The sequence below is a fragment of the Simochromis diagramma genome, unplaced genomic scaffold, assembly GCF_900408965.1.
Source record: "Simochromis diagramma unplaced genomic scaffold, fSimDia1.1 OVJJ01000308.1, whole genome shotgun sequence".
Taxonomy (NCBI): domain Eukaryota; kingdom Metazoa; phylum Chordata; class Actinopteri; order Cichliformes; family Cichlidae; genus Simochromis; species Simochromis diagramma.
The window spans coordinates 3,088,786-3,114,773 of NW_024386785.1; the positions used below are offsets into that span (position 1 = coordinate 3,088,786).

At 45.8% G+C, this 25,988-nt stretch overlaps 3 protein-coding genes across 4 annotated transcripts in view; 2 read left to right on the forward strand and 1 right to left on the reverse strand.

Annotated features, from left to right (window-relative positions):
- Positions 1–25,988, forward strand: part of LOC120728121 (neural cell adhesion molecule L1.1-like) — a 589,469-nt gene that overhangs the window by 140,888 nt on the left and 422,593 nt on the right. The window lies entirely within an intron of this gene.
- usp11 (ubiquitin specific peptidase 11) lies at positions 1,235–17,572 on the forward strand. 2 transcript variants are annotated; one of them, XM_040022869.1, is made up of 21 exons: positions 1,235–1,459; positions 4,525–4,634; positions 4,713–4,843; positions 5,852–5,969; positions 6,953–7,098; positions 7,237–7,298; positions 7,781–7,880; positions 9,469–9,642; positions 10,452–10,610; positions 10,769–10,993; positions 11,155–11,238; positions 11,515–11,609; positions 11,690–11,893; positions 11,994–12,094; positions 12,292–12,786; positions 13,167–13,237; positions 13,631–13,743; positions 14,649–14,798; positions 14,966–15,081; positions 15,154–15,242; positions 15,412–17,572. In XM_040022869.1, exons 1-21 carry the CDS (start codon positions 1,350–1,352, stop codon positions 15,592–15,594), a joined length of 3,036 nt encoding a protein of 1,011 aa, XP_039878803.1. In that variant the 5' UTR covers positions 1,235–1,349; the 3' UTR covers positions 15,595–17,572. The 2 variants fall into 2 exon arrangements, with proteins under 2 accessions (XP_039878803.1, XP_039878801.1); XM_040022867.1 differs by lacking the exon at positions 1,235–1,459 and adding an exon at positions 2,825–3,000.
- Positions 18,271–24,776, reverse strand: zgc:86609 (TMCO1/EMC3 family protein). The gene is made up of 9 exons (XM_040022920.1): positions 24,713–24,776; positions 23,774–23,971; positions 23,015–23,072; positions 22,574–22,667; positions 21,308–21,412; positions 21,061–21,142; positions 20,644–20,723; positions 20,490–20,572; positions 18,271–19,032 (listed from the first exon to the last, which is right to left on the reverse strand). The coding sequence occupies exons 2-9, from the start codon at positions 23,926–23,928 to the stop codon at positions 18,907–18,909; spliced, it is 783 nt and encodes a 260-aa protein (XP_039878854.1). The 5' UTR covers positions 23,929–23,971; positions 24,713–24,776; the 3' UTR covers positions 18,271–18,906.

Here is a 25,988-nt window from a genome sequence, read left to right on the forward strand (position 1 = left end):
GCGAGGTGTTAATAAAAAAAAGCGTTTCACGTGAAAGCGAATTTATTTACTCTTTCAAGTACATGTAATCGTATTTTTATTTATTTATTTATTTTTTTTGGGGGGGGGGGTCTTTTCAAAATCCAACATGAATGATTTACTTTAAAAATGAAACGAGTAGTCGATTATTTCAGAACAGAACCATATTGTTAACAATTTAAATAATCATTTTAATAGCTTAAACTAAACATTTACTCATTCCTGCTCCTTTGTTATTGACATTTTAGGACCTTCTTGTCATGCTTGAAGTTTTTTTTCTTTTGTTTAAACAAAAATACATCAGTAATGCACATTTACCCGTTTTCTTGCTATTTTACATGAAAATTATTTACACGTTGTTTTCAGTGGCTGCACGTAGTTTTGAAATGGGTTGTATCCTTACACACAGGCACACTCATGCTCAGTATCAATTATTAGGTACACTGCAGGTTAAGTTGGTTCTAATGGGCCAAACGTGTTCCAGGAAAATTACACCAATACCACCACCACCACCACCACCATTATACCACCAGCAGAAGTCTGAACTGTTGACACAAGGCTGGATCCATGTCTTTATGTTGTTTATCCCAAATCCTGAGCCAACCGTCTGAAAAACAAATCAAGGCTCAGACCACGTAACATTTTTCAGTCTCAGTTTCGTGTTATTAGCTGACAGTAATGGTCTTCTGCTGCTGTAACTCATCTGCTTCAAGCTGTTGTGTATTCAGAGATGGTCTTTTACATGCCTCGGTCGTAACTGGTTGTATGACTTGTTGCCTTCCTATCAGCTCTGACCTCTGGCCTCAACAACACATTTTATCCCAGAGAACTGCCGCTCACAGCCAAGACACAACACAGAACGGGACAAATTAAATCGATCTTCTCTTTGAAATAATTTTCTTAATTTTTTGCTGTGTTCAATTTTGTGACGCTTTATTAACTTAAAAAAATATTTAAATGAATTCTTTACGTTTGCTGCTATTTGTTTATGATTCTCTCCATATAATTTTTTTTATAAAAAATTATATTTTTTTATCTTTTCTTACTTATCTAAACGTAGTCTGTTTGTTTTATTTAATATTTTATTTTAATTTAATATATTAGTTTTGGTGTTTTGCTTCCCCTGCTGGTGACTCCGGGGTAGTTCGCGCGTCTCCTGCCGGAATTCGTCATCGTCCGGGTCTGAGCCGTTTCCTACTTCCGCAAACAGAGGGCTGCGAGCTTCCCCGTTTATCGGCAGATCAATGCGGCGGCGGACTTCTGCTTCTCATTTCCTGGCTCTCTTTAACATTTCCGACACCTCTGACATTTATGAGTGATTGATCGGCGTCATGACGGCCAACAGCCGCTGCTCCGCCGCGGAGTCCCCGGGCCTGGAGACCCAGCGACGGGAGATCGAGTCTCTTCTACGGGAGTGCGAGCTCCGCGCTGGGGAGAGCTGGTGAGAGTCCGACCGCCTCTCCGCTCCACACATACACACACACACACAGATAAACACGGTGACAGGGCTAACGATTATCTCCACACGGGTAACGCTGCTAAACGGTGATTAACCGCTTTAACTGTGGGGTGGAGCAGCTTTGGTGTGGCTGCTGGAGTTTTTCTGGGACGGTTTAACGGCTCAATGCTACGTGTTAGCCGTGTTAGCTTATGCTAAGCAGGCAGACGTTGCTCTGACCTAGCATGCGCTGTTAACGTTAGCCTGTCGACCAGCTGTCTCCGGTGAGGCGTTCAGGGTCGCCTCGTATCCCCCGGATCGTGTTTTTATTTATCACCGAAGCCGAGCCGGTTTCAGTCCCAGTTTATTCTCCTCTGGGCGACCTCCTGCTCATTTAGGAGTTGGAATGCAGAGCAGGGCCGCCAGTAAATATTTTCAGTTTCATTTTCCAGTGAAGAAGGAAAGATTTAACACTCTGTCACGACTGAAAGTGAAATAGAAAAATATGATTGAAACATTATCAGCAGGAATGATATTTGTAAATCAGCTGATCAGTCAGCTCTTCATCAGACCGGCTTTTCAAAATAGTCTAATTAGTTCGTCAAATAGTGACAATCTATAATTTATTAACCTGTTTGTGGACTCTGAGTTTTCATCTGTCTGGTCTCATATATACCGATCTCTGTCCACTTACTCACAGTTAATAGTTTGCCCTTTTAAAAGGAAAGAAAGTTCCAGTGAATTAGCTTTAACACCCAGGTGAGGTGAGGACACGAGGCAGGAGTCTTTGTGGACTGTGATGTTCACAGAAGACATTGTGATTTGAAAGACAGGTGGCTGAGCTTAAGGTGCTCAGATCTTCACAAGGAGTGAGCAGGATGGGCGGGAGTGGAAATGAGTACACAAGCTCAAAGTTAGAGAGGCATGGGTGCGATGGTTTGGACACGTGCAGAGGAGGGATAGTTGATATACTGGACAAAGGATGGTGAAGACAGAGCTTCCAGGCAGGAGGAAAAGGGGAAGACCTCAGAGAAGATTGATAGATGTAGTGAAGCAGGACATACAGACGGCTGGTGTGACAGAGGAGGATGCTCAGAGGTGGGATGGGGTGGGCAGGAGGCAGATGATCTGCTGTGATGATCCCTTGTTAGGGGCCGACTCCACAGTGTAGTGGTTCAGACCGTTTGTGCACACAGCAGGAAACACAATTCCCTCTGGTGCCCACGAGGAGCAGCTGGAAGTAGCTTTATTTCTACGTTTTAGGCATTAAAAAGAACTTGGGTAGGCTATCATCACACATCCACGACAGTTTGTTTTTTCCTTGTTTGCTCGGTGAGATTAGATTTGACTGCACAAACAGGAGAAGCGTGCAAAGTCCTCACCATGAAAGCGTCTTGTTTCAGCCAAGTGAACTTAGCTGAGCAGAGAGTAAAAGCAGCGTTAAATGTTATTACTGCGTTTTTATTTTTCACCTTTTCTGGATGGATGGATAACTCTTCAGAGTTATTTCAAACTTCAGCAGACACTGAAGGATTCAGCGCTGTGTGAGTGCAGCCTTTATTAAACCCGGCAAGTCTTTGAAAACACATTTTTATTTCGAGTTATTTCATTTGTAAAAAGCTTTCAGTGAAATATTGTTTTATTAAAACATTTAAAAGACGATGACGGTCAGTGAGAATTCTGCTGCGATCACAGAAAGTACCTTTAAAGGGAAACTCGGTGTGTTTACGGGTGCAGCGAGCTGCTGATTAACTGAGATGCTGATTGACAACGGCTGCATCAGACATGCGACAGGAAATAAACAATAAAATCCAGGCGCTGGTTAGAACACGCCCCTCATCCCTTCACACTTGAAAAAACCCGACTTCAGGGTCTCAGAAGCAGAAGCACCGTGACTCTGCAGGTTTGCGGCGCTGCAGCGTCAGACGTCACCAGGATTTACTTTCTGTTCAATATTCAAATAAATGACAAAGCAGGCCAGCGGCTGCTCACAGGTTTACAGTGAGGCCATCCAGGCTGACAGTTTGATGCTTCTGTTTGGGGCTTTTGCTCACATTTACACCTGCAGGAGATCAGCCACAGATGGAAAATTATTTATCCATACAAGAAAGTGCCAGCTACATTTTTTATGCAGCGTCGGCAGGCAAAGCGGTTTTCTGTCAAACAGGAATAAAAGAATAATGAGTCCTTAAAAGCAGAACAGCACAGAGACCGAGCGCTGCAGTCTAACCTCTGAGGGCTGGTGCTGCGATGGATTTTCATTCCAATCCAAACCATCAGATTTATTAGCGCCTGCCACTGTGACGCTTCCTGCTCTGCTGCTTTGGTTTTAGCAGCTTTGGTTTCACATCTAATTTTGGAGCAGGTCGTGTCTCTGCTGCAGCTTCAAATATGACAGAAAGTCTCCGGTTTGATGAAAACAGGTTAGAAATGTGGGATCATGAAGTGATGACTACGTTAAGCTCCGGCTTTTGCTTCTGGCCACAAAGAAAGCAGAAGAAATGCCAAACGTTAAGATCACCATGAATTTATTTTAGCAAAACATCGATATTTGCTGCTTCTGGCGTCTCAGGAGCAGTGATGTCACACTAATGTGAACTGTTTACGGTGATTTATGTAATCTGTTCTTGATTTCACATTAGTGTGATTTCCCAGCCTGCTGCTTTTGTTTGGACTGTTCTTAAAAAGAAAATCCACTAAAATAAAACCGTGACAGAGAAATAATGTCTCTGACACGTCATCCTGTCACTTCATTTTTAGGCAAAGATAATGAAAATAACGACTTATTTAAAGGTTTTGGTGCCTTCATCAGGATATTTTGGGGGTTTCCACATTTTGGTTGAAGAAAACAAATGATCAGCAGCCACTTTGTTTCTTTGTTTTGTTTACCAGGTATTAACTGATTATTTAAGTAATTCTTACTCCCGTTCCTGGCAGTAATCTCAGGTAAGACGTCGATTCATTCGTGTTCGGCTGATTCGTTAGCGGTAAAGTTTATGATGGAGGCAGCAGTGTTTTATGAATGTGTCTCAAAGAGCAGTGTAATAATGTGTGTGTGTGTGTTGTAGGTATGTGGTAGATCGCCGCTGGTTTGACCAATGGAAGGAGTTTGTGGAGACTGGAGATCAGAACTCGACGTCTTTCCCGGGTCAGATCGACAACGCGGAGCTGTTCGAGGGTCAGTTACGCTTCGTTTGCTTCAGCGAGACACAAAACGATTTGTTTCCTTGAGCGAAGTGTCGTGTCCTGCTTTCAGATCTGGACTCGTACCACCTGAAGGATCGTCTGGTGGAGGACGAGGACTTTGTGCTGGTGCCGGCAGAGGCGTGGCACAAGCTGCTGTCTTGGTACGGCATGGTGGACGATCAGCCGCCGCTAGAACGCAAGGTAACGTCACCACGCGCCGCGCGGTACCCTGAGTCCAGAATGAGAGCGGAGAGTTTTTGTTGGTGAGGGTTTGAAACACATAAAAATGAAAAACCTCCCCTGATGTAAATCTGGCTGTTCTCGCCTTCAAGGCGTCTCCTCGCACAGCTCTGCACTGCTTGTAGTCTGGCTGCTGCGTTTACATCACTTCCTGGAATCCCTGTTTTGCATCTCTTTCTCACATCTGAGCGCCGCCGTCAGACTGAGGATCAGTGCTGACCCCCGAGGGCGGAGCAGCAGGGCAGGAACGTCACCGTGATCGTCACTCTCTCTGTGACGAGTTTTCCTGTAATCTCGTGAGAAAGGACGAGCCTTTTAAGCAAAACTAGTATGAGCTTGTCACTGATATGACGGGTGGAATAAAATGAAATGATACAGAAACAAGAGGGCGAATGAAAACTTTGACTTTTTTATTAAGCGGCCGGGATAACTGCTGCAGACTCGTGACGTGCTCTCTTTTCCTGGTGAAGTTTGCGCATCGTTTTCATGTAACTTCCACGTAAATTCAGATATTTTAAATCATGATGGTCCCGATCCGTCCTTAGGCAAACATTTGTCTGCACGCCATCACCGTCTTTGTTCGCTACGTGACAGATCTGGCAAATTTGTCTGTTGACTGAAATAAAACTTCACGATGAAGACTCGTGTTTCTGATGAGACTCGCTGCTGCGAGGTGCGAAGCAGCAGCAGCAGCCAGAGCTGCACGAGGAGGCGAGGAACAGCAGCGAGCAGAGAGCTTTATGGGCAGAGCCGTGAACTTTTACCATAATGCATCTGCTGGCAGCCACGCTGTGGTGAGCCGACCCTCAACTGGTGACAGGAGGAAAGTCCCAGCAAAGTAAATCATTCGCTTGTGTGAAGCATTGGTTTAATGTTGGATCAAAGGGTAGGAAGCAATATTAGTAATGGTTATGGCTCAGACAGGTTAGTGTAGTGACAACTGTGTGTGTCTGTGTGTGTGTGTGTCAGGTGGTGGACCTGCCCAGCACTCTGAAGGTGGAGGTTTACCCCATCGAGATCTTCCTCTGCCTCCACAGCAACATGGAGAACGCCGTCACCACAAAGTTCAGCCGAACCGACAGCATACGTGAGTCCGTCTGTAGCTTTGTGTGTCGGCGAGGTTAATGCTAACGAGAGGAGAGGTTCACGTTTAATCGGCCTTTTCTCTCCCTAAAGACAAAAATGCTTCGTAGTTTAGTTTCTTTCCCAGACTTTATAAACCACACTCGTCCAAACCTGCCGGCTGCCGGTGCATCCATGTCATCCAGGTGACTGCATGTGGCAGATTACATGCACAGGAGCGGCTTCACACCGCGTGACGCAACAGAAACACAAACAAAGGCGGCAGACAGAGTTTGGAAACGAGTGAATAACCGCCTGGTAACAATGAGCCGATAAAGCTCAGGCTACCCAACCTGTTCTCAACCAACTAGCTGTGAAGGGGAGCTGCTGTCAGTTCATTCTGAGGTTACCTGTTTAGGTAAGGAGAAGGCGGGACCTGCTTTACATGTGAGCTCATTTTCTTTTTATGAATCAGATTCAGTTTTAGAGCAAATTTGACAGCAGCAGCTGTGAAGCTGTGTGATAAATACATATATACAGTAATAAAGAGGTCACTGCTTAGTTACTTATTACTGAGGAAAACTGAAGCCTGTGAAAGGTCGTCTCTCTACAAACGAATAACTCAGAAAGATTTAAAGACTAAACCTGATGACATTCACTCATGAAACTTCACCTGAGGACAGATTCCTCCGTCACCACGTACAAAGTCACGCTGCGCTGCAGTTTGTTGGGTCGCAGCATTAATTAAAGGAAGTTTAACTTCCGCGGCGTTGCAGAGTTCTCGCATCAGCTTCAGTGCTGTGGTCTCTCTGTTTCACGAGCAGGAAGGGGGCGGTTCATCACGAGCGTCGTGTTAACACGTGTTCGTCTTTACGTTAACAGGAAGCTGATGTCAGGGGCAGAATATGTTCCCCTGAGGGTTCGTGAACAGCTGTTTCAAACACGGTGCTCTGTGTGTGTGTGTGCGTGTGTGTGTGTGTGTGTGTGTGTGTGTGTGTGTGTGTGTAGACTCGATCCAGAGGGCGATGTGTCAGGCCTTCTCGGTACCTCCGGGCTCAGAGTGCCGCCTGTGGATGAAGAGTTCGGACAGCAGCTGCGAGCGTCTTAGGAACGTGCACATGAGCGTGCTGGACGCCTGCTTGAGCTCGGGGATGGTGAGCATGACGCTACAGTCTTAACGTCGCTGCACGTGTGGAATAATTCTCCTCATAGCACCACTCTAAAATAACAAGCTGTCCACCTCAGAGATAAGCTGGAACATGCCTGTGTGTGTGTGTGTGTGTGTGTGTCAGACGGTGATCATGGAGACGAGGAATGCAGACGGCACCTGGCCGAGCTCCAGGCCTCAGATCATGTAAGCGCACTCGCCTCTCTCGTCGCTGTCATCCTTCTCCACGTTCCGTCGTCTCTGCTTTTCTTCACCTGCTTACTTTGAGTTTTTTTGCAGGAATTTTTTTCTTGTTCCTTTTTTTATTTGTCATTTCCTCATCTTTGATTTCACCTCTTCCTGTTTGGAGAAGTTGCGTGATAACATCACCATCGTGATGTTTGTCTGTCGCCCTCTCACACACCAGATGTCACAAAAAGTGTTAAAATGCTTCCTTCATTGACTCGACTGTTGATCTGAATGATGAAATGTTAGGACAGCTGTGCGCTTTAATGAATTCAGCTGGTCCGAGCATGTTTCAGCTGACTTTCCCACATATTTGGTCAGCTGACCCTTTGTTTTGGTTTCCTGTTCAAGAGCAAGACGGCGTTTCTGTCACCGTAACACTGCTCAGGTGTTGTAAATGCTCCCGTGTGCGAGTCTGCGGCTGACTCTGTTCTCGATTGCAGGAGGAACTCTGTGGAGGAGCAGGACTCGTACAGAGGGCAGCCGGGCGTCTGCGGCCTCACCAACCTGGGCAACACCTGCTTCATGAACTCGGCGTTACAGGTTTAAACTGATTTCTTTTACTTTGGTTGCTACACCAGACACATGGATCATGTGACAGAGAGAGATGTCACATGGCTGAGCAGGTGACGTCCATCAGGGCGGGGCCTGGGTTGGACTCCAGCCGGGACCACTGACACAAATACCTGATACTTGCGAGTGTCAGTCAGGAAGTGCAGTCCAGACCATTAGCACCATTTGCATGAATGCAAACCCAGCGCTGACGATGTTGCTGCGTCGAACATGAATGAAAACAGGACGCTGTGATTCACAAACCTTTTGTTTTTATCTTCTGCTGTAACCAAATATGTGTTTTTGTGATTTTACACGGCGTCCCGACGTGTTCTGTTTTTATTAAGTATGCAGTGACTTGTTGGTCGTGGCAGAGGCTGCAGGTTTCTTCCTGTTAAAAGGGAGTTTTTCCTTCCCACTGTCGCCAAAGTGCTCATAGGGGGTCATATGACTGTTGGGTTTTTCTCTGTATGTGTCATTGTAGGGTCGACCGTACAGTGCAATGAGGCGACTGTTGTTGTGATTTGACGCTGTATAAATAGAATGATTTGAACTAGTTTAGTTTGTAATTGGACATTGGACGCTTTTCTTCTTCTTCCAACTTGTGGTTTGTCGTTTGTGCTACGGTCCCGCTCGACTAGAGAACCAGATTAGAAGACTTCATTGTCATTCATACAGGTATGTTTGGTGTTTTTTGTTAGACTGAAGCTTGTTTTCATTTTGGCGCCTTCAGTGAGAGACGTTTGCGTCTCTTTCACTCGTCACTCTGACTGCAGCTCGAACGCCGACACGTGTGAGCTGCTCGACACTGAAATGATGCATTTGGCAGCTGAGTGTTCAGGTACTGTTGAACATGTGCAGGGTGTGAACCTCAGAATAAAGCGCAGGGTTCGTCCAGACATGTGTAGCTGTCTAAATATGGCACAGACTGTATGTTTTGTAAAATAGTCACATAAAGGTTTTCTGCATTTCCTGGCAGAGCAGAGGTGAAATGCTGCAGCGTCTTCCTCCCTGTGTCTCGCTCTGTAATTATGTTGCTCTGACGCAGCGCCGAGCTTTGTGAAGGAAATCCCTGGTTCATCAGAACTCGAGGACATTTGTGCATCTTTGAAGTTCTCTAACTGGATTTTAGCAGTTTGTTTCACGGCGAGTCATGAAACCTGCTCGGTGCATAATTAACACCTGTGTGGTGTCAGTGTTGCTCCTTGGATTTCACTTGGAGCTGAGCTTCGGTTTAATATTCACTGAAAACATCACTTCATGCACGAGAACACTTTTTTAACATTTTAATCAGATGACGTCACTGCAGCGTGCTCTGACCAGGCGCCAGCAGCAACGTTCTTGTGTAAAATAATAAAAGCAAACAGTCGTCCATCTCTGTGTAGTTTTATCCCCGGACTAAAGGATCTTTGCAGAACTCGCGGTTCAAACGGTTTTCCTCTGGCCCTCGAACTCCTCAGTTTATCCTCGGGCTTAAGCAACTGTTTCAGCTCCTCCCCCCTTAAGCTAACTCTGTTCTGATTGGCTGCCCATCACTAACAGATGTGTAGTAACTCCTCGTGTCCTCGTCTCTCTGCAGTGTCTGAGTAACACTCCGCCCCTGACGGAGTACTTCCTGCAGAACTCCTATGTGGATGAGCTGAACTTCACCAACCCTCTGGGAATGAAGGGAGAGATCGCCGAGGCCTACGCCGACGTCATCAAGCAGATGTGGTCAGGGAGGCATTACTCTGTGGTGCCGCGCGTCTTCAAGGTAGCCGCACGTTACGCTGACAGGTGTCCCGTTACACTCGGGTGTGTTTCACCTGTCGAGCCAAACAAACACACTGACGTACCCTAAAGCTGAGGCTGCGACGCGTCGTCCAGAAGAGCCGGAGTTTGTGACTCGGCACGACAGAAATGACACAAACTGACCTGAAAACATTTTAAATGAACATTTTTAAGTGTGATTACATTTACACAGGAAACTAAAACAGATATAAACACAGACTTTATTAATCCCACCTATTACAGCAGGACAAGCAGCAGGAGGAAATGTGAAATCAGAGATTTAGTAGAAAACTTTTGTCTCTATTTTTGTTCCCAGTTGAAGGAAATGTCATGAAATCCCAAATAAACTAAACTATCAATGCAAAACAGAAAAACTCAAAAAGTAAATGCTTAAATTCAGTGAAGTCAAAGCCTTCAGGCTCAAATGCTTTATTTTCATGTCCCAAAACTTCTCTGCTACTCTGTGTTTTACAGAGCACATAAATATCTAAATGTATACTAAAGGACGTGTGCACATATATTAGTAGGCTGATGTTTCTGCAACTAAACTAAAACTTGAAAAATGAAACGTTAACATCCCAAATGTACTGAAGGAAGAGCAGAAAGCTACAAACGTAGAAATGCTTCTTGAATTTACTTCTTCTTCTTTACTTAAGTAAATTGTAGTACATTTACATGCAGTGGTGTTGGGCGTAGGTGAGAGACTGGGGGCAGGGAGTAATCTCAGTCTGTGTGGCAGAAGCTTCGGTCTGACTGAAGTGGTACGTTTCCCTGCTTCCTGTTTGTGTGCAGACGAAGGTGGGCCACTTTGCGTCTCAGTTTCTGGGCTACCAGCAGCACGACAGTCAGGAGCTGCTGTCCTTCCTGCTGGACGGGCTGCACGAAGACCTGAACAGAGTCAAAAACAAAGAGTACATCGAGCTGCGGGACGCCGATGGGCGTCAGGACCAGGTGAGCGGTGCCAGAGCAAAGGCCGACTCCAGCTCGGCGTGTGATGGGCTTCATTTCACTTCCTGTCTTTAAATTTCACCTTTCAGTAATTTTCTATGTTTGAAAGCGTCTTCGTTGGTTTTAGCTGTGATCAATTCAGCTCCTGTTTAATCTGACAGGAAGTGGCGGAGGAGGCGTGGCGTAACCACCTTCGGCGGAACGACTCTGTGATCGTCGACACTTTTCACGGCCTCTTCAAGTCCACGCTGGTCTGTCCAGAGTGCCACAAGGTTTCTGTGACCTTTGACCCATTCTGCTACCTGAGCGTCCCGCTTCCTGTCAGCAAGGAGCGCGTCATGGAGGTGTTCTTCGTCTCCTTGGACCCGTACGCCAAACCTGTCCAGGTAACCGCTCATCACTGACCGTGGCCGTGTACGTCTCTGCAGTTACACTGAACAAATGTTTCTGGTCTTTGGTTCTCCTCTTATCCAGGAAAATTCTAACTTCTGTGGTGTGTGTGTGTGTGTGTGTGTGTGTGTGTGTGTGTGCGCGTGTGTGTCTGCAGCATCGTGTTGTGGTTCCTAAAGCAGGAAAAGTGTCCGACCTCTGCTCAGCTCTGTCAGAGATGACCAGCGTGCCGCCCACTCAGGTCAGTGTGTGTTCAGAAGGTTTCGGTTCGGTTAAACACACTTTTAACCTAAACTGAAGATTGTGATCACGTGCAGATCAAAAGTGGTTTCACTGGCTGCACATTAATCCAGCCTTTGTATGTTTCTGGCTTCAGTTTGTAACGTGTGAACTCTGTCAGGGCAGCTTGGCACGACTCAGTTCAAAATAATCCTTCTTTATCTTACACTGGGCCTCATTTCATCCTGTATGAAGCAGACTGTCCCTTAAAGCTCCTCCCCCTGACTTTGTGTCCCAGATGGTGGTCGCTGATGTCTTCAATCATCGTTTCTACAAGATCTACAACGTGGGCGAAAGTCTGAGCGCCATTCTCGACCGAGACGACATCTTTGTGTAAGGAAAAAAAAAAATCAGTCCTCTAATGACCAAACACAAAAGCCTTTCTGTGCCTCACCTGCTGAACCCGTGTTCAGGTACGAGCTGAGCGTGCTGGAGGAGCAGCCTGAGGAGCAGGTGCTGCTGGCGCTCTACCTGAGAGAGCGCTCGCACTACAGAGACTACGGCTCGGGCGGCGGCTCGTACGGCACGTCGCTATTCGGACACCCGCTGCTGCTCAACGTGCCGCGCAGCAGCTGCAGCCAGGAGGCGCTCTACAACCTGTTCCTGCAGAGACTGGCGTGAGCAGAGCGCGCACACACGCACACACACACACACACGCACGCACACACAGTTTTTGAATATACTGAGTTTTGCTGGGCGGTGTCGCTGTGTGTGCAGGCGCTATGTGCGACTGCCTGATCCGTCTGAGGAGTTGGAGGAAGAGGAGGAAGATGATGAAGAGGAGCTGTACAAGACTCAGACCAACGGCATCAGTGATGGTATAAATCTTTACTTTCTGGTTCTGAGGTCTGATGCTGCCTTTCGTTTCATGTTGTCATAAACGTATTTGTTTGGCTCCTGCAGTGTTTTTTTTTAAAAACGCTGACACAACGACACAACGCGTTCGTGCGTCTTTCACACGTTTTATCTGGGCTGAGTGAGCTCTGCAGCTGCTGCTTTTGTGTTGTTTTCTCAGATGACGAGCAGGAGGAAGTGGAGCCTGCTGGCCCGTCCCAGACCGATTACTCCTGCGGTGACGCGACCCCCAACAGGAAATCAGACGGCGACACAACAGAGCCACAGGCTGAGGAGAACCACATTCAGCCTTTACCGGACCACGGAGACCCCGGTGAGAACAGTAACGGCTCCCAGAGCCAGACGGAGCCCGGCTGCAGCGGAGACGCCAACAGCGCCGATGACATGGACCCCGGCGAGCAGTCGAGCGGTCCCGCAGGACCCGACCGCGGCTCAAAACCTCCAGCGGAGCAGCCTCATGAGCCAACCGAGGAAGAAAATGAAGAAGACAAGCAGGAGGAGGCTTGCTCTCCCAGCCCGCCAGCCAATGAGCATCCGGCTAAGAGGAGGGCGTGTCACGTCAGGAGGAAGCGTCTGTTCAGCATCCAGGCGGTCAACTCCAACGGGACGACCGAGAGGGGGATGGGAGAGGGAGGAAGCGCCGTGTCCTTCAGCTGTGAGTGTGAACGCACAAACACAACCTCTGTGACATCACACTGATGTCACTCATCAGTGCGATGATGATGATGAAAGAGCTTCAGATGAGAATGAATCAGAATAAAATGAAAACATCTGAGTGGAGCCATTTGCTGCCCCTCACTTCAACCTTCAAGTAAGCTTTCTTCTGATTGGCTGCCTCTGCTAAACAGTAGGTTTGAACAGCAGATGGGCGGAGCACAGCTTTCGGCTGATGGGGATTATTGGTAGTTACTGGAAGCTTGAACCATGCTTAACATGGATCAGTGCAGCAGGAAAGCAGAATAACCATGTTATCAGACGATGTCACATCCTGTCGTCAGCGTATCAGCGTAGCTCACGCTTCCTTTGTCTCTGCAGCTCAGCCCTACGTGGCCATCGACTGGGAGCCCGACATGAAGAAGAGATTCTACAACGAGAACGAGGCTGAGGTCAGCGCCAACATTTAACCCTCGATAAAGCACAGCCTGTATGTAACACATTCACAGGGCGTGTTCTGAATAACTGAGGGTCATGTGTTCAAATACAAGTGGCACTGAGTGGGTCACAAAAACAACATGACCTTATCTGCTGGTTCATTTAGAGACTGATCTGAATTATCTGGTGTCTGGTCAGTGGTTTAAACAGAGGCTCTAAACATCCAGGGTACAAGAACTGCATCCCTGTAACATCTTAACAGGCTGAGCGGTTTGAGGACGTAATTTAACACACAGGTGCAAACAGAAGGACTCTGACTGCGATGAAACCTGAATGACAGACGTTGAACACTCATTTGTCCTCTTGCACCTCTGACATTAAAATCTGTCTTTCCTCCTCCTGTGTAGAAGTACGTGAAGCATGCCAGCATGGAGGTCCCTCAGCAGCACATGACTGTTCAGCTGCAGCAGTGCATCGAGCTGTTCACCACTGTGGAGACGCTGGAGGAGGAGAACCCATGGTAACACACACAGACACAGAGTAGTGAGAGTCTGAGGAGAGCTGACCACACTGAGAAACCAGTGAGAAGTAAACTGGTGGACAAGCTCGATTAAAAGACTAAATACTCTGAAGGTTTCACCTGTTTCAGGTAAAGACCAGCACGAAACATCTGCGTCTGTAACGTCCAGATCCAGGGTGGAGCTTCTGTCCCGAGTTTGAAAAGCAGATGCCGTCCACGTTTTCATTTCAGTGGTGGTAATTTAAGCTGCTGTGGTGCTGGGTGATCGACCTCGCCCAGTGCCCTCTAGTGGTAGCCCTGGAGTCACATCACACTTTCAGTCCAGTCAACAAAAAGAGTCTGGGCATGCTTCAAGGTTTTACATTCATCAACATGTAAAATCTGATGAACTGACATGCTGGGCGGCATGGTGGTGCAGCGGGTAGCATGGCTGCCTCACAGCAGGTCCTGAGCTTGAATCCAGTCGGGGTTCTCCCCGATTACTCCGGCGTCCTCCTGCCTCCTGCTTGATTAACCCAGCAGCGGCGTCCCCGAGGGGCGCCGGCATGATGAGATATTCTTTGTTTGCTGTTGTTTTGCTTCTTTGACTGAATGTTGAAAACCTTTCATTCAAAGCAGCAAAATAACACTCAGCTGTAGTTTAGTGGTAAGAGTCGCAAGTTTGATTCCCATCCGGTATCGAAAAAGGGTCCTGGCTAGACGCCCCGTGCTTAAAAAAAAACAACAACCCCTGAATGTCGCGGCTACATCTGCAGCCTGTCTGCAGTTGGGACACAAGCATTTCACTACATGTTCAGTATATGTTGTACTGCGTATGTGACAAATACAATTTGTATTGTATTAAAACCTTTACACTGCACGGCTTTACTGCAGATACTCACATCTGCTCCGTGTGTGCGCTTCAGGTACTGTCCGGTGTGTAAGAAGCACCAGCTGGCCACGAAGAAGCTGGATCTCTGGTCTCTGCCAGAGGTTCTCATCATCCACCTCAAGAGGTTCTCCTACACCAAGTTCACCAGAGAGAAGCTTGACAGCATTGTGGAGTTCCCCCTCAGGTACGCGCGCGCACACACACACACACACACACACACACACACACACACACACACACACACACACACACACACACACACACACACACACACACACACACACACACACACACACACACACACTCTGATGGAGGAGTCGCACACTGAAAGCTGACGTGTTCATGTTACAGAGACCTAGACTTTTCCGGCTTCCTCCTGAGGAAGACTCTCTCCAGTGAGGAGCCTCCGAGCCGCTATGACCTCATCGCCGTGTCCAATCACTACGGAGGACTCAGAGATGGACATTGTAAGTTTGTCGTTCATGTTGTGGTCAGTGATTTGTTTGTCGCATGACTTTAACCATCACGTGTTTCTGCAGACACCACCTATGCGAAGAACAAGGACAACGGTCAGTGGTATTACTTTGACGACAGTAAAGTGACCTACGCCACAGAGGACCAGATCGTGGTCAGTACCCCCCGCCCCCACGCTTTCATTCATTCTCGCACACACCTGTTCAGTCGTACTGATTTCACTCTGATCTTGTCACCTGACTAACGATCGTTGGAAGCGGCAGCGCGTTGTCTTTATTTGAATCACACCAACGTAATGTTTGTCTGCGTCTCTCCTCCCACAGACCAACGCTGCCTACGTTTTGTTCTACCAGCGACAGGACAAGATCAGAAAACCCACACTGCCCGCCCCCAACACAGGCCCCACCTCCTCCAGCCAGACGTCCAGTGACACTGCTTCCTGCAAAGACGACGAGGATGCCGCAGAGCTGGGCGCCGCCTCCAGCATCACTATGGAAACAGAATGATTGAGTAATTTGGTTTTCTCCATCAGAGCAGCCTTTTCTTTGGTTTTCGTCTTTATTTTTTTAGAATTCTCAGTCTATTTATTTTTTTAATTTTATGGTGACGACACTTGAACTTCCTCTAACGACGTCTCTTCATTCCAAGTTACCAAAAGCAGGAAAAAGCACATCAGCAGGCGGAGCTCGCAGCTCCTCCTCCTCCTTCACCGTGAACTCTCGACACTCAGGTAGTTTGGTGCACAAAGACTGAAGGTGACGTTTGCTGGAGGGCGGAGCTTAAACTCACACCTGAATACAGAAAAGCAGTCTGCTTCCTGCTTCAGGGAGGAACTGAACTCTGGCATTTAAGCTCTGACTGTTCACATTTATAAGTTCATCTCCTCTTGACTCAGTTTTTGTAATCTGACATTCAAACGTTTGAAAAGCTGTTTAATTAAAATCATTTGAATTTTTCTGGATGTCTGATGCTCGTCCAGGTTGGGAAGACCAAACTCCAGATTAGCGCGCATTCGGGAGACTCTTTGGCCAATCAGCAGCAGTTCTGCAGTCAGCTGACTTTTTCTTTTCCTTAAACTGTATATAAAAGACAGACAGTCTCATTATAATCATGAGCGAGGCTTAAACAGCGACTCATCGAGCAGCGTTTAGTGAGGCCGCAGAAAGTCGCCCCCTGGTGGTCGTTAGAGGGCCGATTTAAAATACCAGCATTAGTTTCACTTTCACACATCTGTTTTATTTCTGCGGTCATGCCAACGTCTGCGAGATTTACCACTAACAGAGGTCAGAGGTCACCGTACACTTTCACCTGCACTGAGGTCATTCCAGTTCATGTTTTTTTCCCTCTTTACATCAACAAACACGATGCCGACGGGCGCCGGCATTCGTTTATCTGGGGTAAACCTCGCAGACGCTCATGCGTCAGCTGACTGAAGAGGCCGCGCTGAGAGCAGACGAGTTCACGTTCACATTCAAAGTTTTTACAATTATTCAAGCTGAGCGAGTTCGAAAAGCCAGTTTCTCGTAGCAAATGTTTGAGGCAGAAATTAAATGATAAAAGTTTTTAAAGTCATCTTCCTAAGACACGTTTAGGAAACGAGCACAGAGATGGTTTCAGTTAAAGCCTTAATTTGCGAGCAGCTCAAACCTGCGACGACCTTTTGTATTTGCTGTAAAGTGTTCGCAGATGCACTGATTACAGCTTTGATCCGAGTCTAAAACAGGCCAGTCTTTTCTTAAGTTGTTGATTTCACAGAACTAACGATGATCAGACTGACTTTATGATATTAATGCAGTGATTTTTTTTATTGTAAGCGCCTGTAAAAACGCCATCCTCTGAACTAAAGGACTGAAGTTTGTTTTTCCCTCAGAGCTTCGATTCGTCCTGAAGCGCAAACATTTGTTGATCTGACATCGTTTAAAAATCCAGCTCTGAACTGCAGCTCAACGTCGACCTACGACAGATAAAACTATTAAATACTAATCCATAAAGCACAGTTTCACTTCCTTATTTCTTCTTTCTAAACAGGCACGCCTCAGTCGCTCGCTGAAGGGGGTTGTGGGTAATCAGAGGATCAAACAAAGCTGTCAGGGATGAGAAATGAATTTTTCTCTGTATATTTTGGTCGTTTTGTTTCGGGTATTTATTGTTTTAATGGAATAATTGCAGCTGTCACATGACTACAGGTGGTGTGGGACATTTTTCGTATTTATACGCAAACCTTTGATTCAGGCTGAAAACACAGGACGGGTGTGCGCGTGCAGAGGCGGGCGCAGAGCGAGCTGCTCACTGATTTTTAAACCAGCGCTGTGTACAGTATTTTTGTATTGTAAGTAATGTAAGATTAATATGATCATTCCTGGGTGGAGCAGCAGGGAGGCTTGGGGTGATTTCTTTCTTTGGTCTTCCTGTCAAATATCAGATGAGAATATTTTATTGTACTTCAATCTTTTGATATGAATAAAACACGATTATTACCAGACATCCAGTTTTCTTGTACTCTTGGCTTCTGTCTCGTTATTTTAGCTTTAATTGCGTGTGTGACGAGGAGGACGCGCTCACACATCGTACAGGAGACGCATCCGTTTTTAAAATGACCACAGCTGAACGAGAAGTAGAACTAAGTTATCAGCTAAGGCGAGCTTACTGCACAGGAGCACGAGGCGCACAGACACCCGCTCATCAGTGCTCCATAACAACCACACCAAACCCCGAAGTTCACTCAGCACATCTGGAGCTCAGACTTCTGTAAACAGCACAGCAGCCGTATGATTGGTCAGATTATTAAAACAACACAAAGACATGCACGACTCAGACGTTCAGATACAGCCACCTGTCATTCAAATAGGCCACGCCCCTAAATTTGAGCTTTACTAAAAATTTAAATTGATCTCAAAACATCCAGACACCAAAAACTGTCAACATGTTTTCTTCATGTGAACCTTTAACACGGGGACTGACTCACTGCTGGAGCCTCTAGTGGACATTTGGGGAATTGCAGTTCTTTTTGCAGGCTTTGTTTCACTGACAGTCTTTTATCTTCCTCCACCCGTGTGTGGAGCCACACTGAATGTGTTCCCACCACCACTGAAACAGACTCAGCTTACCGGGTAGAAGCAGAAAAACAAAGGCCGGCAGACTCAGGAATGAAGAGCTGAATGATGAAAGGATGAGAAATGTGGTTAGTTGTGATGGCACCTTTATTTCACTCACTCCATGCGTCACACCACAGCATACAGAGGTACATCCAAAACGTCCCGCGGGACGACATGAAGCCTTCGCCCGCTTCGTCCTGTTGTAAACGTTCCAGCCGTTTTTTTAAAACGATGCTTCGGTTTCCAGCGTTGCTCCGGAGAAACGTTTCGGATCTCGGCAGGTGCTCAGCCTGCCGGTGTGGAGGATTTTAAAGCTCCGATCTGTGTCCTAAGTCACTACTTCCTGTGTAATGGATTTGGACTTGAATCGCTGAATTTAGATGTAAAAATGTGTAACTTAAACACCCACGACACAAACATCATTTCAAAGTAAAATCTCAAGTACAAATAAAATCTTTTCTTTTAGATTTTTCTCAAATATAAACTAACAACAACCCAGGGAAGATCCGGAGCCCGGCTGGAACTCCAGGAAACGTACAAAAGCTGAGAGTGAGCGAAGCGCCCGGGGCAGCAAAGAGACGATTTCAGAGGCAGCTCCATAAAAATAATTCTCTGTGTTTAAATCCTGCACTGTGAAAACTATCCCGGAGCCTTCAGGACAGACTGAGGGGAGAGCAGGGCGGTTCAGGAACACCCCCGGGATTCCAGCGCGTCCTCGTGGTCCTAGAATGCAGCAGACTTGTCCTGGCTGAAGAAGCCCCCAAAGTTTAGGTCTTTGGACATCAGCTCCTCCTCCACGTTCTCCAGCGCCCACTTATGTTCCACGACCTCCAGCGCCTCCCACTCGCTCTGAATCAACAACAGGGACACGAGTCGCAGCATTTAACTCCACAGTGACGATCACTTTGTCTCAACAGAGCTTATCTTTATATTTTTACTGTAGTGACATTTTTGCAGCATTTTACGTTTTTTAAAAAAAAAAATAAAGACAAGATGATAGTTTATTAAAGTTTAATGAAATTTGCAGATTGTTTCGGTGAAGTTTAATAAACTCCTTGCTATCTAAAATATAACAGGACACCGGAGTAAATTCTGGAGCATCTCACACTTCTGATGATCAGCTGTCTGCTTGACATTTATTCAGCTGTGTAAAAACTATAACTTTAATCTCAGCCAAACCGATTTACTCAGGAACAAATAAAATACTAAAAAAAGCCAAACAATAACATTTTAAGTTATCTAAGTGGCTTATATATCATGTTTAACCTGAGTAGCGAAAGACGGCGGTGGGTTTGAAAATGATGTGTCGGGAGTCCGGTGTTCTCACGGCTCTAGTGAGCCTTGCCCCCGGCTAGCTATCGAGCTAGTGGGTAACAGACGTCTCCGAAAACGTCGGAGCGCTTTTGAAAATATGTGGTGTCTTGATAAACTGAGCAGATATTTGAGGTTTCCACAGCTACATTCTCGCCTGAAAATATGTTAAACGTTTATTTTGTGACCCAGAAAGAATAATAAGAGTAATATTAAAACTAACTAGCTGCCGCCATTGTTGGAAACTGAGCTGGGCTGCGCTATGAATTCTGGGACAGTTTCTTCTTCTTCTTCGGGGTTTAACGGCAGCTGGCATCCTTGTGCATGCAGTGCTGCCATCTTCTGTTTCAGTCCGTTATTACACTCTTAAATCCTGCTACTTATTCCTGCGTCTTTTGTGATCTTACAAAGCTTCAAACGACGCGTCGACTATTAAATCAGTCGTCGACGATTTTGATAGTCGACGTAATCGTGACTAGTTGACTAATCATGGCAGCCCTAGTGCTGACTGATATTAATCTTTAATAGGGCTGTCAAAACTGAGAGCAAACAAAACAACATGCCCTCTGCTATCTTAGTTTAATTGGTCACATGACTGCATCACATGACTAAAATGTGTCATCGTTCTTGAAAAGGCTCCGTTTTCGCTGTCCACACTGCAACGTGAAAAATGGCATTTTCAAATGTATCCGCTTTGGAGAGCGTTTTCAAAACGCTGCGTTTTCCTCGACCGAAAACGCCGTCTCAGTGTGGACGGGAGGCCCAAACGGGGAGAAAAAGATGCGTTTTCAAACGAAAACGTATTAGTGTGGACAGGCCTGATCCTCAGGCTTCACTTTAAATGGGAGTTACTGGGAGGATGAAGGCTTTGGCCCCACACAAAGTTTAGTGTGGTCACGAACAAACGCTGTTATTCTTTCATAATTCATGTTTCACTTTGGAGAGGAAACAGACAATCAAAGCAGCATTTTTGTGCAGTTGTGTGTAAATGTCACCTTGAAGGCCTTGTTGGGGTCAGGGGGCATCGCCATGGCAGCGCCTGTCATCTGGTCCTGCATGATCCGGGACTGGTCAGCAGCTGAGAGGGAACGCCGGCGTTAGTCCGTGAAAGGAAACAGAGCTGAGCTTTACGAGAAAGTGAAACCTCACCGTTATCCTGACCCAGAATCAAGCTGTACATGCTCCTCAGCCCGAACACGTTCAGGAAGTACCAGGACGCCGAGCTCACCCTGCAACATCAAATCACGTGACTTTAAAGAAGCTGCATGTCAGGAAGTAAGATGACTCAGATTCAGCTGCTCCGGGAAGGAAGGAAAATACTCCTTCATGAAACTCACAAATAAACTTTCATCACATTTCATTCACACATCAAGGCCAAAGCAACAGACTGTAAATAAAAGACAGATGTATGTCGTGTTTGATGCTTTTGAAACGGAATAAAAATGAACTGAACTGTTTCTACGCTGCGGATTACAGCGGTAAATGTTTGCACTCTGATCTCTGCTGTGCTGCATTCACGGTCTGCTGAGCAGCTTGTGCGTTTCAGTGTTCAAGTTGAGTTTTTACCATGAGGCATCCAGCGACAGCAGGTCGATCCCTCTCTGCAACATTGGCTTGAACCTCAGCGTTAACGGGAACGGCACCTTAGCTGTGAAAAAAACATCGGGAACCAGTGAGACGAGTCGGACCTGCTGGGCGCCGCTTTGTTTACAGATGTGATTGTAGTGATGCGCATACGTGTCTGGTATCTAACAGCGCTCACAGATCATTCCTAAACTGTGTGTGTCATACATCAGGATGTGGACAAACTCACTAATGACGAATCCAGAGAAAGCCCAGTTGATCCATCCACCAATCACAATCATGGGCAGGACGTTGGTCAGGTTTCCCTTCATCATGTCTACCATCATGCTAGAGTCTGCAACAAACAACAGGCTCAGAGCACGGCTCCACTGACGGATAAAAACATCCAGATTCTTTCAGCTGCAGTGAGATGACGAGTGTGTTCCCTCATCATCTCACAGCAGGTGTTTCCATTAAGTTTAACGTCCAGGTGTGCGTAAAGGAGACTTATGAGGCTGATTTCCATCCAAAGATTATAACCACACTGTGACTGAAGGAAGCCTAAAACAATACACATCTGTTGTAAACGGACGTAAACAAAGACCGCAAAGGTAGCTAACAGAAAATGACCTGCAGTGGTTCGATGGACCTAAACGCACAGCACGGGAAGATGAAGGATGATGAGCTTAAATCCGACCTCAATCACAGGTCATGCTGAGGGTCTGATGGGCGGAGACAAACGCCATCACGGGGCAGGAAGAAGACGCAGAAGACGGACTGAACTTCAGATGACGGTGATGTCATAACTGCGGGTTCAGTCCGTTTAAATCAAACTGTTTTATTCACCGGAGACGTCACTCAGGTGTGAACCAAAACAACTGTGCTGAGGAAGTGGTCTCAGTCAAATAAACACCTTCTCAAAGCCAGGTATGCTTTGCATTCTGGGACGTGTGCATCGGTCAGTAGAGGTAACTAGCCTCCACATGTTGCCCCGACATGTTGCCCTACTAGCACCTTCTTCTTGTTGCTTTTGCTGCTCCCGTCTGAGACACAGCTGACCAATAATCAGAGCGAACGCTCTCACAGGTTTGAGTTTTTATCTGGGTTAAAGGAAAAAACAAAACATGGAAAAAAAGCTACACGTTTACAAACTTGTCAACTGATTAAGAGCAAAGTAAACGAACTACAGACGTCTGAGGTGATCCATCCACAGCACGAGGTTCGTTAATGCTTCTCACTATGCAGACGTCCCGATCCTGAGCTTAATGTCCACTGCGAGTTCACAGGCTGCAGTATCACAGTGAGAATTTAACACCTGAGCTTACAGACTGAACATGAACAGAGCAGCTAAACCATTTCTGAGGGACTCGCGTCTGTTTAGAAACCACGAGACAAAGAACTGAGGCGCGTTAAAAAGACGAGAACCAAAGAGAAACATTTACACCCTCCAACAGATCATCAGTTCACACAGGCAGACCTGGTTATAATGAAGGGACGATCGTGTGTTCAAACACACCTGTCATGGGGTTCTTGGGGACAACCTTCCTCTTGGCCTTCTTGAAGAAGCCGGTCTCGGCGTCGTTGAAGTAATGTTTCCTCATGGCGAAGGACTAAACCAGCGGAGACACTTCACTCAGCGAGTTTTACACTTCATGCACTCACAGTCAGACTGTGACATTTAAACACAGCTGATTATTTAAAGGATGATTTTTTTAACGTCTGTAACTTCTAACAGAACAGTCTGTGGTTACTTTGCAGACAGACAAACATCCGCTGCTCTTAATCAGAAGTAAATACGATTTATACATGATGCATGGAATAATGACCCACAGAATAAAGAATACGGAGGATGTACTGAGGGGAAATTTGACGCCCTGAAGCACAGGGTGTAAATGTATTAATATGTAATATTTTAGGATAAAGGTCAAATTCTACCTTAAACTGAAGGGGCTCTCACCTGTCGGGGAATGTACTTTCCGTTCTCTCTGAGGATGCGGCTGCGCATGAGCACCTGGCTGAACAGAAACATGAACATGGGAGCGGTTAGGGTACGATGCTGCCCGGGGCGCCACTTTCACTTCAGACACACAACATGACTGCGAGGAGAGCTCAGTCAGGGATCATAACAGGTCAGATATGAGCTGAGCACCTGAAGGCAAACAGTGTTAACTTCAAACATTTTTTAGAAGTTCTTCTTGTCGACCGGTCTGATAAGTAAACATGGACGTAATACACAATAAAGGATCCTGTAAACAGACACGGCTTAAGTTTTCTTATGAGTCCAAACGCAGCAGCTCTATCAAAGCTTCTTAACTGCGTAAAAACGAGGTAAAAGGTAACGATGGACTCCCTCCCTCTGTTCTTTGTTACTCCCTCGACCAGTGAACGCAGCACGGGTCAAGCTGCGTCTGGGTCCTGACACATTGTTGATCTGCAGCTTATGTAATGGTTATATTTGCCAGCTAAAAGGGAAACAGGTTCACCATGACCTCTGTGAAAAACAACACAACAAAACCCCCAAAACCTTTTACTGCCGAGGGGTGAAAAAAAGAAGAAGAGGAGGTGAAAATTCCAATATATGTGATCAGGATGCTCAGCAAGTCGCAATAATACTCTTATGTGACTGATACTGCAATATAATTGTATTACTAAATCTGCTGGTTCTCTAAAAAAAGAAAAAACAAACCTCTGCGTGTGCGTGTGCTCTCAGACTCACCTGTCAGAGACCTGCTCCAGGTTGACTTTCTTGTCGCTGTGGAGCAGCTGGGTGACATAGTGTCGGATGACCCCAACAAAGAAGGTGACGAACACGATGGGCAGGACCACCCACATCCGAATGCTGGAGTCCAGCAGGAGCTCCGGACCGGCCATCGCTCTCTATTTAACCCACGATCCAAGGACAGACAGGGAGGCGCTGAGGAAGGTGTACCGGACAGTTTGGAGGAGGAAGTACAGCATGAAGTGATGCTCAGTGTTAAATCATTTTACTAAATTATGAAAACCTGAACCTCAGCATGCAGAAATAAAGTCTTTCCATAGTATCTGAAGGCTCAACAGTTCTTATTTTATCAGCATGAACTATGACACACATGTGAACACATGCTGAGCTGCTCTCTCCTGGTTTATTTCAAAATAAGAGCCTGGAGAGAATGAGCAGAGGGTATTTTTACCCTGACAATAGCACGATACAGCGGCTGAAAGCTTCTGCACGTCACCGCGCTTCCGTGATCGACACTTCACTAAAAATCCTTCTTGTTGTTGGACAATGATTACAAATCGCTCCGACTCCTAAATTAAATTGTGTGAATTAAATCCGCCGCTGACCTACCGGCAGCTGAAACGTCACGATAACTGCTGTTTCCTTTAACGGAGCTAAGAGGTGCTAACTACACGAACCTGTTACTGACCGCTGACCTCTGCTCATTCATCGCTCAGCGGCTACAGTTAGCATTAGCCCGGTGTAAACTAAACGCAAAGACAGCTAAAGGTGCTAGCCTGCTAACTCAGCGGGTTACTCGTGTTAAATCTTCAGCTTTAAATGAGCGTTTGTACAAAGTGACAGCTTCTGCGGCCGCACAGGTCAGTTTAACAAGTCCACCAGGTCACCACTGCGTGAAAATAATCTGTAATTTATGTTGAAATGACCGTAACTCACCACATTTATGAACTTTGTTAAACAAACTGCACACGCGCAGGAGTTAAAAGAAGAACTTCCGGTTTACCGGAAACGGAAGATTATTATTTTATATTTTCAAAATCAATTTTTACAAAAAATTAATTCAATAAATCACATAAAATTGAAAACATTTTTTTTTTTAATTTTCATTAAAATGTTAAATAAATGAATCATTCTGAAAAAATGGGCCAGACTGAGATATTTAGATAAAGTTGCAGGTTGTTGAAAGAATAAAAAATATAAACTGCTCAAAAATAAATAAATACAAAATGAGAACACAACATTTTATGATGTTGTTTTCCACTAAGCGTTGTTAAAACCTTTTGTTCTCAACAAATTACGCAGTGCATTTCTGTAACGCTTGAATATTTATCAAGAGCCGATATGTGATTTAAGTGTTCCTTTAATTCTCTGAGCAGTACATAATGCTTGATGCAAAGTTGTAATCGGTCGATTGTTTCTTTGCTGTAACAATGCTTCCCGCATGTAAAAACCTGTTTACTTCCCCTTAAATGGCGCCATATTTGTGAGGAAGGTGCATGTGTGGGTTGAGCAGCAGTGTTGAGTTTGTGGGTTGCACCCATGAAAAACACATCTTCTCTGCCACAAATGTGTCACCATTTAAGGGGAAATAAAGAGTTTTTCCAATAGTATACGATTTAATGTTTGATCAAACACAAATTTCCTCAGTTTTTGTGCTAAGATTATTTAGACTATGTAATTTAGTTATCTGAAAAAAGCTTCACACAGTTCACGTTTTTTGGTAAATTTCTGTGTGAGAACCAGCTGTTATGTTTTCACATTAAAAGCTGATGAGAATATTGATGATAATACACACAATGCTGGGTGGACTGGAGGTTAGGTTGTTACAACAAAAAGAAACTGGACTGTCCATGTGTGAACTGTAAAACCATGAGAGGAAACCAGTTTTCAAATCCATATGCAGGCAGATGTCGGGGGTAGATCCTTATGTAGATCCACACATTTAGTGTCTTCAATTTCTCTCCATACCTGGGAGACTGTCGCAGGTTGGATCCTCCTGTCACTGGCTTGATAAGAAGAATTACAAGCTATAAATAAGAATTACGCTCAGAAACACTGACGAAAGCCACAAACTGAAATGCATCTTTTTCTCTCTGTTCCTATGAAATATTAAAAGTATAATCAACCACCTGGTCTTAAGGAGGCAGGAGCTAAAAAGCTTCTTTTATGGAGTAAAAAACAGGACACTAAACAACCCACAATGAGGAAATTT

Coding starts and splice junctions, on each gene's coding strand:
- zgc:86609 (XM_040022920.1), bottom strand. CDS start 23,928: ATGGCCGGTCCGGAGCTCCTGCTGGACTCCAGCATTCGGATGTGGGTG. Junction 22,668..23,014: donor GAAAGTACATTCCCCGACAG/GTGAGAGCCCCT, acceptor CCGCTGGTTTAG/TCCTTCGCCATGAGGAAACA. Junction 19,033..20,489: donor ACCCCAACAAGGCCTTCAAG/GTGACATTTACA, acceptor TTGTTGATTCAG/AGCGAGTGGGAGGCGCTGGA.
- usp11 (XM_040022867.1), top strand. CDS start 2,840: ATGAAAGCGTCTTGTTTCAGCCAAGTGAACTTAGCTGAGCAGAGAGTA. Junction 10,994..11,154: donor CGTACGCCAAACCTGTCCAG/GTAACCGCTCAT, acceptor GTGTGTCTGCAG/CATCGTGTTGTGGTTCCTAA. Junction 12,095..12,291: donor GACCAACGGCATCAGTGATG/GTATAAATCTTT, acceptor TTGTTTTCTCAG/ATGACGAGCAGGAGGAAGTG.